General features: G+C 46.7%; 1 protein-coding gene across 1 annotated transcript; it reads right to left on the bottom strand.

Moving 5' to 3' along the window:
• Nucleotides 1-5,319: 5,319 nt before the first annotated feature.
• Nucleotides 5,320-12,486, bottom strand: slc46a3 (solute carrier family 46 member 3). The gene is made up of 6 exons (XM_047050422.1): nucleotides 12,358-12,486; nucleotides 11,702-11,930; nucleotides 9,765-10,647; nucleotides 9,088-9,171; nucleotides 8,309-8,465; nucleotides 5,320-7,001 (listed from the first exon to the last, which is right to left on the bottom strand). The coding sequence occupies exons 2-6, from the start codon at nucleotides 11,885-11,887 to the stop codon at nucleotides 6,902-6,904; spliced, it is 1,410 nt and encodes a 469-aa protein (XP_046906378.1). The 5' UTR covers nucleotides 11,888-11,930; nucleotides 12,358-12,486; the 3' UTR covers nucleotides 5,320-6,901.
• Between the last annotated feature and the right edge of the window lie 281 nt (nucleotides 12,487-12,767).

Consider the following 12,767-nt stretch of genomic DNA (forward strand, 5'->3'; position numbering starts at 1 on the left):
CACTCACACCCTCTCGAGGTTGAAAATGAAGCAAAGCGGAGAGATGAACTTTCTTTCTCTCTTCAAGGACGATAAATAATTCCCTCATATCCCTGTATCCTCTTTTCATAACTCATCTCCCCCATCCCGTCATAAAATGTAGAAGAACTCTTCCCCTCTCTGTTAAGTTTCATGGCAGTTGGCTAGGAGACAGAACAGAGCTCACATAATCATCTTAATAAGCCGTGGCAGAGCCAAATAACTTGACTCATTTCTTCTGACATTTCGAGAATAAAGTCAACAAACGGGACCATAATATTGACACAGTCATTGACGACAAAGAGATGGCCTGAGGATTGTTTGTTGTTGGTCGTGGCAACGACACATTCGAAACAGCGAGGGAGAAGATGTTTCTAGAAACTCAAATAAGCAGTCAAATAAACCAGTCGGGAGAACCTCAGGACAATTTTATCTAGTCCTCTCAATCCCGAAGTTCAGTGTTTTAGGCGAAACGTGGGGCACCATGATCAAATTACAGGTTGGCCCTTGCTTTAACGAAATGCCTGTTCCAAGAAGTAACAATCAGACTGATAAAAACCTTTATTTCCCACCCTCGCCTTCCAGTAGACCCAGTCAAGTTAGACAACCCTATTTGCAGTAAATCAGCTAAGCATGCTAGTGACATCAGCTAACGCTGAAAGCCAACTCAAACTCTAACCCTTCAGTACAGGGCCTCTTTCCCAGGATGATTGGAGTTCACTGTGTGAGGTTCATTGGTAGATAATTGCGTTTGTTACTTGACGTCTGGGAGTAATGTGATACTGGGAGAAGATCAGTACATGGGCTCAGAATAACAAACTCTCCACGGCATTCAATTCCTCCAACGAGTAAGACGATAGGCCAATTTCACATGGATTAAACCGTTTTATTTGTGTTTTTATATTGTTTTGTACCGCAACACCAACAGAAATGTACACAGCTTTACTTCTCGAACAGAAACATGACCGAAACCGTGTTTATTTTGAAAACTGGACATTTCCACCACCGAGCACATCATCGTAAGCCCAAAAGCTCGCGACACACACACACAGCAAGCTCATGTTAACACACAGCAAACTCATGTTCCACCGGCTCTCAATGAAGAGCTCTATTTTTAGCGCAGCGAGAAGCAGACTATGCCATCAGCGGGCAGTAAAAGCGGGCCCATGCAGGCGGAGCCCACGGAGGGCTCGGGCAGCGGGGAAACTGATAAACACACATCTGACTGGGCGCTCGCACGGCAGCCCACTTGGGGTTGGTCTTCTGTTGGCCGCCGACGTGCCAGAACAGTGGGTTAACAAGCGGAGTGGTTGAACTCACGTTGGCACACACGTGTTGGTGCGTGCGTGCGCGTGCGTGCGCGTGCATGAAGCAGACCTCTTCAATAAATGCAATTAGTGGCCGACTCACTCAAGACCGGTAGGGCTGTTAACATCCACTGGAGAGCACTAAAAGAGGGAGGGAGAGAGGTGAAGGAGATGGATAAAAAGATAGAGAGAGAGGGGGGAGGGTAGGAAGGAGAACATGCTATTGATTGACACCCTGACCTTTTCTTGAGTCTGTGTTCACCGATTGGTGGGAGATGGGGCCTGACTGGTGATGCATGCGCCGGGCATTTTCAATATGAGAGCAGCACGGACTGTTGTCCTGGCAAAGTGGAAAAGCACCACACACACGCACCACATACTCAGACACACACACACATACACATTGGCCTTGGAATGGGGGTGGTGATTGAAGGAACATGGTGACGCCAGAGAGGGTTAGGGGGCGTTTGATTCGACTGTAAAACCACAACTAAGGCATTTTGTGTGTGCGTGTTTGGGGGACTGGGTGGGGGTGAGGGTGGGGGGGGGGGCAGCAACAGAAACCAGGAGAGAGGGGGGTGGGGGTTCTGTCTGTGGTTAAAGCTTTTGCCAATAACACCGACTTGCAGATCTATATTTGAAGCACATAATAAATAGCCTGTCAATTCCCCAAAGGGATGCGGTGGGGAGAGATGGAAGGAGGACGGGGCGGAGGGGTGGGCGGAGGAGAGGAGAGGAGAGGGGGATGGGATGACCATGAGATACAGCAAGAAAAGGAATGAAGCCAAGAAGAAGGGAAAGAGAGGGGATTCAGATCCGACGGAAACGTAGATGGAAAGAAAGGATGAAAAGGACTGGGCCAATGGGAGTTGAAGTTTTACATAGAGGAAGAGAGAGAGAGAGAGAGAGAGAGAGAGAGAGAGAGACAGAGAGAGAGAGAGAGAGAGAGAGAGAGAGAGAGAGAGAGAGAGAGAGAGAGAGAGAGAGAGAGAGAGAGAGAGAGAGAGAGAGAGAGAGAAACAGACAGAGAGAGAGGAGAAAAGGAGGGGAAAGTTGAGCGCTCCTGCAGGGCAGCCGGGGAGGAAGGAGATGTGGTCGTGTTCGGTAGCAGCTCCATGGGATGATTATGAGTCTTCATAAGGGAAGCACTCTGGGGAACGGCCCTAATTACGGGTCAGAGAGAGAGCACTGGCCGTCTGTCAAACTGTCAACGAAACACACACACACACACACATAGTACACACATCTACAAATACTCGTACGCGCACATACATGCTCACACAGGCATGCAGGCGAATCCAAAAGACAAACCGATAGGCCCACACGCCGTCGCAGGGATGAACCTCCGCCCGTCACACTCACAGATAGGGCGCTGGCTCTCTGTCAGAGCGTCAGCTAAACACATGGCGTGAATACGCGCATGCCACACACACTTCAACCGCAGCACCTGGCAGAGCTGCCAGAGAGAGGGGAAAACAGCACACACAGCGGGATGACCTTTGGAAGAGGAAAAAAAGGGTGGAAGAGAAACGGAGAGAGAGAGGCAGAGAGAGAGAGAGAGAGAGAGAGAGAGAGAGAGAGAGAGAGAGAGAGAGAGAGAGAGAGAGAGAGAGAGAGAGAGAGAGAGAGAGAGAGAGAGAGAGGATGAATGGCTTCCAGCTGATGCCATGGATGGAAACCGGGAAACCAATGCCATTTGTGTCTTTTGGATGGAACCTGACACGGCGGAAAAGACGCTGGCATCCGAACGAGCGCGTCCTCCGATCGCCAGGGAAACATTCGCCGGCCGCACGACCGCCGCGCGTGGTGGTCGGAACGGCGACGCAGGAAAACTAGACGTTGAAAACATCCAGACCTGCCCGCGCCGGTTTGTTTAATGGCGGTCTCTGAGTAACGAAGAACGGGGCGGGGCCTGAAAGGACCAAGGTTTACGAACTCCCTCCGCTGACCAAACCACTGTTGAATTTTAGAACCAGTGAGTGCACCTGTTTGGTCGGTCTGGTTGCACGGGTCAAACTCAGTCTCATTAGAGCTGTTTATCAACACACAAAACCAAGGTTGGCATGTGAACTCTATAAGAAGGCCCTCATCCAGCCTTGTCCCATCAAACGAGCCTTCCTGTTTGATGTCAAAAAGAGAGGGAGGGGGCGATGAGAGAGAGAGAGAGAGAGAGAGAGAGAGAGAGAGAGAGAGAGAGAGAGAGGGAGAGAGAGAGAGAGAGAGAGAGAGAGAGAGAGAGAGAGAGAGAGAGAGGGGGGGATGAATGGAGGCCTGTGAGTCAGAGGGTGGGTGTGACAGCGGAGAGATGGGTGTCAGTGTGCGGTCGGTTGTGTTGTGGTGATCATGCTGACTAGGCTATTTAGACCCTCCCCTCTCCTGTCGCCAAAACCCCCCTCCCTTCTCGATAGCCTCCTCTCCTGTCTCTCCAAGCCCCAAAACGATAACCCTTCTCTATAAAGTTCCTTCCTATCTCCGATTTCTAAAACCCCATCCTCTGTCACCTCCTCTGGATGATATATCGGCAACTATGCCGTCCCCGTTGCATTCTGTTCCCTGGGTTATTTATAGTACACCTCGGATAAAGCCCCTTCACGGGTCTATTTCTATCCAAGGGGACGGCCAGAGAGGTTGTGAGATATTGGGGAATATAGACATAAGAGGACGGGGGCTCATGCAATTGAGTGTGGGTGGTGAGGGGGGTGGTGGAGGGGGTGGAGCTGGGGCCTTGGACGACTGTACAAAATCCTCCCTATTCCCTCCTGTAAGTTATTGCCTTTGTTTACCCTGAGAAGATACAGAGTGAGTGAATCAGCCGGGGTCCACAGGCTGTGGAGGCACCCAGTCTGAACTCACGACACCACCGTGTGTTTTTGCTGCACTGCGCTATGTAACGGTGTTATAAAACACTGATTCCGACAGGCACCGCTGAATCTGGCGGCGTCTGTGAAGACGCCGGCCAACATGTGAGACTAAAGCGATTAGAACTCCACATACTGTATGCTCCCTCCCTCCCTCTCTCTCCCCCCCCTTGTCTATTCCAAGCCCTGGGACTGCCCCCCAGCATCCCCCCAGCGTCCCCCCCAGCGTCCCCCCCAGGGTCCCCCCCAGCGCTAACGTCCTTCTCCACGCCTGCAGAGATCCCATGGTCCTCCAGTCCAGGAGCAGTGCAGTCTGAGGGGGGGCGCCCTGCCAGGATACCTGCTGGGAACCGAAGCTAAAGGTGACCCCCACCAAAGGTGGAACCCGAGTTTGGAGGGGGCATAGGGGGGGTGGAGGGAGGGGGCCGGAGGGGGGGTGGAGAGAGGGGGCCGGAGGGGGGGGGTGGAGGGGGGGAGCTATGGAAAGCTGGGCCCAGGACAGGAGGTCAAATGCGGGTGTGGGTGTGACTCCGGATGAGGGACAGTGGATGAGGCATGCAGGATTAGGCACAGCGGTAATATCCTCTCTGTGTAGACGGTCTGTGCTGTATAGATGGTCAACAGAAGCAAATCAACTCATGTGGTGCAGTAATTGCATGGTTTCTGGCGGACTCTGCTTTCCCCAATAGTGAAGCTGTGATTATTTGTCGTTGCCTTATTGGCCACTGACAGACTGTAAAAGGCCTGGCATGGCTGTTGCTAATGACGTAACCAAGCATGAAATTGTGTTTTAGACAGCGATCTTCACGCTTTCCCTAAATGACCTTTTCATGTACAGCAGGCCTCTGTCACAGGGGAGAAATGGTTACCCACTGACTCTAAGAGGAAGACGCAAACCTATGTGTGTTCAAAATGTTAACTTGGAGCGTTAAGGTCTGTAGTGGCGATTTCATTTTCCTTCATGTGAAGAATTAGTATGTCAATCCTTGGCCAACAGTGACCCCTGGTGGCGGGTATAGGAATAACATTCTGGCTCATTAACAAGCTGAAATGTTATATTTAAAATTTCAAAACGCCATACAGTTAAGGCTTGTCAACACAAATGGCTCAAATTAAAATGGTCAAATGTAGCAGCATTTTCCAAAAATGTTCTTTAAGAACAAAAACTTTATTGTAATAAATCAACATAATCATACCTTAACTAGAGGTTAAGGAGGTTAGGTATTGACAATGCACCAAGCCATTCAAGTGGGGGAACGTTGACCTGAAAGTCACAACAACAACAAAAACTGTAGAAAAATGTTGAGTGTTCATTTTATGAATGGGACTTTCAATTTTGTTGCATCATCAACAAATCTCCAAATGTAAATTCTAGAGTCAGAGAATGTATTTGTGACATTGCTGCATGAGGTAAATGAAAATAATGCTTTTACTTTGAAAATACTTAGAAGTACATGACACTACAGTTTATACTGTCAATCTCACTTCCTCAATTGACTGAATGGATATAGAACCAAGCCCAAAAGTGGTCGCTATGACACCCACCTGGTTTGCCCAAGATAACCCACAACATCACAAGACCACTGTCACAGCAAAAAGTTTGAGATTACATGAATTCATTTTTTTTTTTGTGGTTACTAACCTTTAACCTACACACACACTTAGACATTCTGTATATTGCCTGGTTGTTGCTAGTTGAACTGTGCAGTTGTGCCTAATGCTATATAAAGCAAGTCACGTGAGTCATTGTATGTACTCCCATAAAAAGATGATCACAAAATCAGAGCCCGCGTTATGTGGGCTAGAATCGACCATAATACATTTTTTGAAACATACATTTTAAATTGAAGTTTCAATGTAGGTTTATATATTCTTTGGTTCATTCACACAACAGTATAGACCAAGTCCCAAGAAATTGACAAATGTACACATCAGTCAACAACCAGCTTGCAAGAAAGCTGAAAGTAACATTCTTAAAAATAAAAATGATCAAATATACACTTCACAAAAAAACTCTTAAAAAAAACTTATTTGCATATGTAAAAAAAAACTAATCACTGTATAAAATTAACTTCTAAGCAATCCAAAGATGTATGTTGCTAATGTAAGTTTTGTAATTTCCTTCTTTGGGAAACAATTATTACTGTACATTATTACTTATTTGAAGAAATTATACCAAGAAACCCTGGGAAAACTATGCTCACGGATGTAAATTGCAGAGGTATTATGTTTTAAAGAAAATAGGTACTATTTTTTAAATAGGTTGAATTCTCATGTCATATTGCAAGGTATGTGTATTGCACCGAAGGACTCCATTTCATGTACAGACTTCACCTTCACGTAAACCCTGAATCTGTTCAGGTATTGCTGGTGCATTCCAGATTCCTTTCCTTTGAATCCACATTGCTTTGCTTCTTCCTTGTCTATATAACTACCGCAGCCTACATTTCCAGATAAAATTAACAAAAAGCTTCGACTGAATTGCAACAGTCAACGATAAGACAAACACGCATACACACCACGCACAAACAGTCATCTTATGACTGTTTGCCACAAGATAAACACTGTGTCTAAACGAGTGTTCCAGCAATAACATTCCCCTGCAATTGATAGTCAGGCTGCTCAGAGGTTTATGAATCCCTGAACAGGAAGAACAACTGTCGAACAACTACCGATGTTGCCGTCTTTCCATGTTTCCATGGGGGAGCTCAGCTCAGCTCAGGCCAGGGCAGGGTTGGGGCTCTCCTCCTCCCCTGGGATGAGAGCCTCCGTCTCCTTGGCCTCCCCGGCCTCCTCCGGCCCCAGCAGTGCCACTGCCCTGTGGGCGAGGACAGACAAGAACACGCGGCCAATGAGAAAGCAAGGAAAGAAAAACAGAAGCGTGCAGATGGGTGTTGGGTTCCAAACCTGTTTGAACAGGCAGAAGTGTGCAGATGGGTGTTGGGTTCACACCTGTTTGAACATACAGTGTCGTTAATGAGGTATGGGCTGTGAACCAGGCAGACGGCCAACGCCGATACTCTCCTCCGCGTGACTGCTACCTCGCTCAGGAGCCCTCACATGCTGTCGGGCCCTTTACTTCCCTGCTGACTCAGCATATTCTGTGCACTCTCACGCAACATCGATATATGCTTAAGCTGTGTCTCAGAGCCTGGTCCTAAATGGTCAAGTTTCTTCTATTCTACGAGTTTCCTCCAGGTGGCCTTCCTTTGTTAGCTTTGCTTGAGCTATACCGATAGTTAATAGACAGCTTCTGACAAAGATGTTCAGTTTTTTTTTTATTTATTGTATCCTGTTATGTCTGGTTTAAAAGTTCAAATTGAGAGAGGAAAAGAAGAGCTGTATAGCTCAGCCATCATTACTGGTGTCAATGTAGATTGAGAAAAGGGAAGAAGGGAAGGAGGAGATGAGACTATTGAGAGGTCACGGAGGCTAGAGGTGAGGAATGCAGACATGCCCCCTTTCCTGAGTCCTCAGACCATAGCTGGCATGACAAGGCATTTTATTGTGTTGCTCAAATGGTTCACACACACACACACACACATCTAAACAAACACGGAGCATGACTCGTCGGTTTGGTTTGAAGCTGAAAATAGCCCTGAGCTATTCCCAGATTAAGATTGATGATCTAGAAATGGAGCCCAGACCGTGTCTATACAACTACATCGACAAGTCCAAACTGGTCCTAGACCAGAACTTACTCTTGAATGTTTTTGCCAAACATGGTCCCAGATTTGGGTCAGGGAGATTTCCCAATCACATGAGACGTCAGGTGTGCAGTAGAACTATCGGTCACTTAGGCTCATTGGTCACACGACACACAAGGCATTTTCATTGCACCCATGGGATCTCTAACACTGTGGTACTAAGACATCACTAAGCTAGAAACACTGTCAGGGTGCATTGATTTGACCCTACCGAACACACACACACACACACCAAAGAAGACGAAACTAGTGCGAACGCAGCAGCATAAAGCATTACTGATAACCCCCATCACATACCACACACGTTATCAGGACAACAGAGTTCTTTCGGAGTCCAAAACATATATCCTCTGGCCGGCGACTCGGTAAAGCAGTCCAATAGCAAGAGGAATGGCGAGGGGCCAGGGGCTAGACTCACCCCAGTAGTGCCATGGGGACGAAGCACAGGCCGGACGCCAGCAGGAAGCTGAAGCCGGGGTACCAGGCCACGGTGGCGGCGTAGAGGCTGCTGAACACGGCGAAGGCCACGTTTCCGCTCAGGCTCTCCACAAAGGCCACACATGCAAAGAGGGCCCCTGCATAGGGAGGCCAGGATGACACACACACACAGCATGTAGACACACACACAACATACACACACACGCATAGGACATACACAGACACAGACCATATACACAGGAAAGAGAAAGAGAGGGGACTGTGAGACAAACGTCTATAACTGTGGTAGGCGTTATGTAAACGCTGTTTACATATCACGGGAGGGCTGTTGACTCAGCAAAAACATATGAATGTTTGCCAATATTCCACGATAGAAAAAATGCAATATGCATGCAGGTTGGTGAGAAACCTTTTAGTGTTGGATAAAGAATTCGATCTATTGAGCTCTTACCCAACAAAGGAACCATGTTCACTTGATATTAATGGTGAACAGACAAACATGTTGTGCAATGTGTAGATTTTTTAACAAAGCACCACTTGAAGTTTAGGCAGGCGGGAGGAGGAAATGTCATGCTGAACTGAACACCGGGAAAACCAGTTCTCTCATGTATAACTTTCATTTGATATCCACCAACGCTTGTCCTTTCAACATGTTCTGAAGTGGCTCTTTTCGAGTGGAGAGGTTTGGAAGTGGAGCTCTTGGGACATGCTGTACTGGCTGTGGACGAGCGAGGTTAAGAGACAAACTCGCCCCCTCACCTTGCTCGGCCTTTGACACGATCTTGGACATCATGGATCGCAGGACGGGGAAAGGCATGATAGCCAGGAGCATGGGAATCCTCACTGTGGAAAAGCAAACCAAAGAGTCACCCGGTTAAACCCCTCTATCGACCATTTAGCCTGGAGAGAACGTCATGGGCAATCGCTATCTTCAAATGTACACAGTGAAGAACCGACCGAAAGGTTTTTCAACAAATGATGGTCGTTGGCTCCAATTTGTTAACGCTAACAATAACAGGGTTTCTGATATGAGCCTCAATTTAATCTGTTCTTATCTTATCACCTTTCACAGTCAAGTAATCACATAATGCAATAGCAACAAAAGCTCATAAACTTCACCAGAATGTGTAAATATGGCGGCTGGCCAGTGAGATTTATTAATCTGCTATGAAGTAAAATGGTGTTCATTTATTATCAACACTCGCAATATAAGATTATATTTTAAATCTACAATTTAGCAGAGTCTGTGTAGCAATTAATAGTTATTATCATATTACATCATATGTTTACATAATTCAGCACCTCATGTGACACTATCAACATCATTAAATGTACCTATCTAGTTGAATAAAGGTTGAATACCAAAATAATAGCAATTGATTCGTAATCGTACTGCAACAATTTAGCAAATCGTTTATGCAGCTTCTGTTCCTTACCCAGGAACATCATGAGGGTGGTTTTGGCGAAGGCGACCAGCGCCATGCCAATCATCACGGACAGTATCCCTATCAGGATGATGACCAGGCTGGGCGTGCCGCAGCGCGAGAACACAGCCAAGCCCACGTAGCTGGTCAGGAACACCGTGGTGGCCAGCGCCGAGCCGTAGCCAATCAGGATCTCGTTCCAGCAGAGCGGCTCGTTCAGCTCGTAGAGCGTGATGTTGGAGAGCCCGCCCCTGTTGGCGAAGGAGAAGGTGGTGAAGACAAGGAGGAGGAGGACCAGGAGGGTGTTCCGCCTCCCGCTCCCCGCCGCAAACATCTGGAAGATGCCGGAAGCGAGCCTGCGGAACGCCGTGCAGCGAGGGGTCCCGTCCTCGGCGGCGGCGTCGTCGGGGGGTGCCTTCAACGTCTCCTCCAGGACGACGACGGCGTACAGCAGGTTGAAGCACTGGAAGACGGCGGACACGCAGAAGGGCCAGTTAAAGCCCGCCGCTCGCAGGAAGTATCCGGTCGACAGGGACGCCACGCCCGACAGCAAGCCGATCACCATGTCGATGGCCCCCATGCGCAGGGTCTTCTGCTGCCCGTCCTCACACAAGTCGGCGATGTAGGAGAAGCAGCCGCCAAGGAAGGTTCCGGAACCCCCGAACAGGGCGCTGACCAGCGACGAGCCGATGAGGAGGTAGAGGTTGAGCTCGAAGAACGACACGGCCAGGAAGGACAGCGTGTAGATCAGAGAGCCGATCAGGGGCATGACGATGGCGACCTTGCGCCCCCGACGGTCGCTGTAGGTCACCAGGATGAGGGTGACGACGAGGGAGGGGATCATGGAGAAGAGCTCGGTGTAGAGGGAGAAGAGAGAGGCGGCCTTCTGCACTTCCTAGGGACGAGCGACAACAACAAGCAGTGACACTTCTGTAGATAGGGTCTCCGGGGTCTATATCTAGGGGATGCAAACTTGTAGTTCATTATCTATTCACTCTTACCCTAACTAGTTGTTGGTCTGGCTTACGGTTAACGAAACCAGTGTGACCCAAAGGCTGTGAAAGCCCGAGCAATGGCCCGTGCAACACATCCCTCAACAGAAAAACCCCCACTGTCTTTACTTATACAAAATCTGGTTTAGTTACACAAAAAGAAGAAGTATAACGGAAGAAAAATGGAAGTGTTGTGAAATGTCGATTTGTATTTAACAGCAAATGGACAAAAATAATAGTTCTACAGAAAGGGAAACAAGCCTTCCTCTACACCTAAACAGATGCTTGAGGTCCATTTTCAAATCTAAGCTACATTACACAACAAAGTACACCTGGTTAAATATATACACCTGTTTATACATGGTTTCATACATGTTGGAACACGTCACGTGGGATCATTCTGTGTATCTCTCTACAAATGCATGTGACTTCATCCATGTGGTCAGAGCTAAACCAGAAGAAATATAAGCTTACAGTATCGATTCATAGCTTCATACAAGTCAGACCTGTACCTTGGACATCATATGCTTCCATTTACTGCTAATAGAAAAGTTTAGTTATAGCGCTGCTGTGGCATCTTATCAATGCCTGTTTGTCCTCAGTAGAATCTAATAATGCAGACTGAACGAGGCATAAAACCCTTTATAACTTATTTTTATAGTTGATGGTGTTGTGCTGGATAAGACCTGGATGTGGGACGTCCTCAGTGCTGATATATCAGACCAATGAATAAGCATGTTCATTTATATATGTGTCCTTTATGGCTGACGCTATGGGTGAGCAGAGATGCTGACAAGCACACGTTAATGTGTTCAGGAACTGCTGAATTGACTCTTTTTCAAATCCACGCAAAAAACATCTAACAAGAACATGTACTTTTACTTATTTACGTGAATTTGCCCCCTTCATAACTGATCTACAGATAGATATATAACCGATCCACGGTTTATGGCAAACCTCATGGTGACTTGAGTGGTTGCTGGCGTTTGCAGAACATCTGGAGGTGTTGTCCGAGACAGGGTAGGTGGTGTTGGTCAACTCTTGCCATAGTCGCCTATACACATACTGTGGCACCAGTGGATAGACCAAAAAACTTGCAAAGCCGTAGAAAGCAACAAGGGGCTCCACCAAAAATAGTCCCATCTTTTCGGGGGGTGTCAAATAATACAGTTCTAAAAAGAATTAGCTGTTGAAGAAAGGGGGTCAAGTATTAAATACCATTTTAATACTATTTTAACTTTAAAGGTTAAAATATTTCTGGTTGTAGATCATGTTTGCATTATCAGTTACACGTCACGACACTTCGACAATAGTAAAGCTTTTCTTGTTAAAATATATATTTTAAAATAAAGAAAACGTTGTCCTGTATGTCAAAATAACCCAAATAAGACTGTAATGTATGCAAATTCTTACGAGAACAATAGAGAACGAAAATTATTTACTTATTATCCTAAAAGTGCATCAAAATCCAATGTCAACTGTTGACATGAGCTAGTTAGGCTTTACCATGTTTATATTGGGTAACACAACAGTAACTCCCTTTGAAATCGTTGGCCCCTTTTTGTATATATTTTGCAAAAGAGAGACAAAGGTGAAGATATGAATCACCTCACCTTTTAGATCGACATATCTCAGATGGTGGTGATCCGTTCACACGAAACGTCTTTTTGATTATTCAATTGTATGCTATGGATACCTCTGTTTTCATAAAACTGTGTAGAGGTCCAATCCACCACTTATGAAACGTTTATTTCCTGAGTCCCGCCCTAAAATGTACGTGATAGGATAAACTGCAAATTGGGCGTACCTCCATGTGGTCAAGCCCCTTCCATAAGTTGGAGGCAATGTCAATCACATGAATTGGTTGGAACATTTTGTTCGTTTTGTCTTTATATTATTTTCTACTGTCCATAACCTAATACTGAACTGGTTATCATGTTACGTTTTTATAAGCAATCAAAATTTAACGGGAAGTAAAATATTTTACCAAATAATTACGTCATGGCGCTTTAGTTAGGATAGT

This window comes from Hypomesus transpacificus, unplaced genomic scaffold, assembly GCF_021917145.1.
Source record: "Hypomesus transpacificus isolate Combined female unplaced genomic scaffold, fHypTra1 scaffold_116, whole genome shotgun sequence".
In the NCBI taxonomy this organism is placed as follows: domain Eukaryota; kingdom Metazoa; phylum Chordata; class Actinopteri; order Osmeriformes; family Osmeridae; genus Hypomesus; species Hypomesus transpacificus.

What these genes read in the sequence shown, in the direction of transcription:
- slc46a3 (XM_047050422.1), bottom strand. Translation starts at nt 11,887, where the DNA reads ATGGGACTATTTTTGGTGGAGCCCCTTGTTGCTTTCTACGGCTTTGCA. An exon ending in CACCCTCATGATGTTCCTGG is followed by an intron (nt 9,172 to 9,764) that starts GTAAGGAACAGA and finishes GCTTTTCCACAG; the next exon opens with TGAGGATTCCCATGCTCCTG. An exon ending in GTCCCCATGGCACTACTGGG is followed by an intron (nt 7,002 to 8,308) that starts GTGAGTCTAGCC and finishes CCTCGCCCACAG; the next exon opens with GGCAGTGGCACTGCTGGGGC.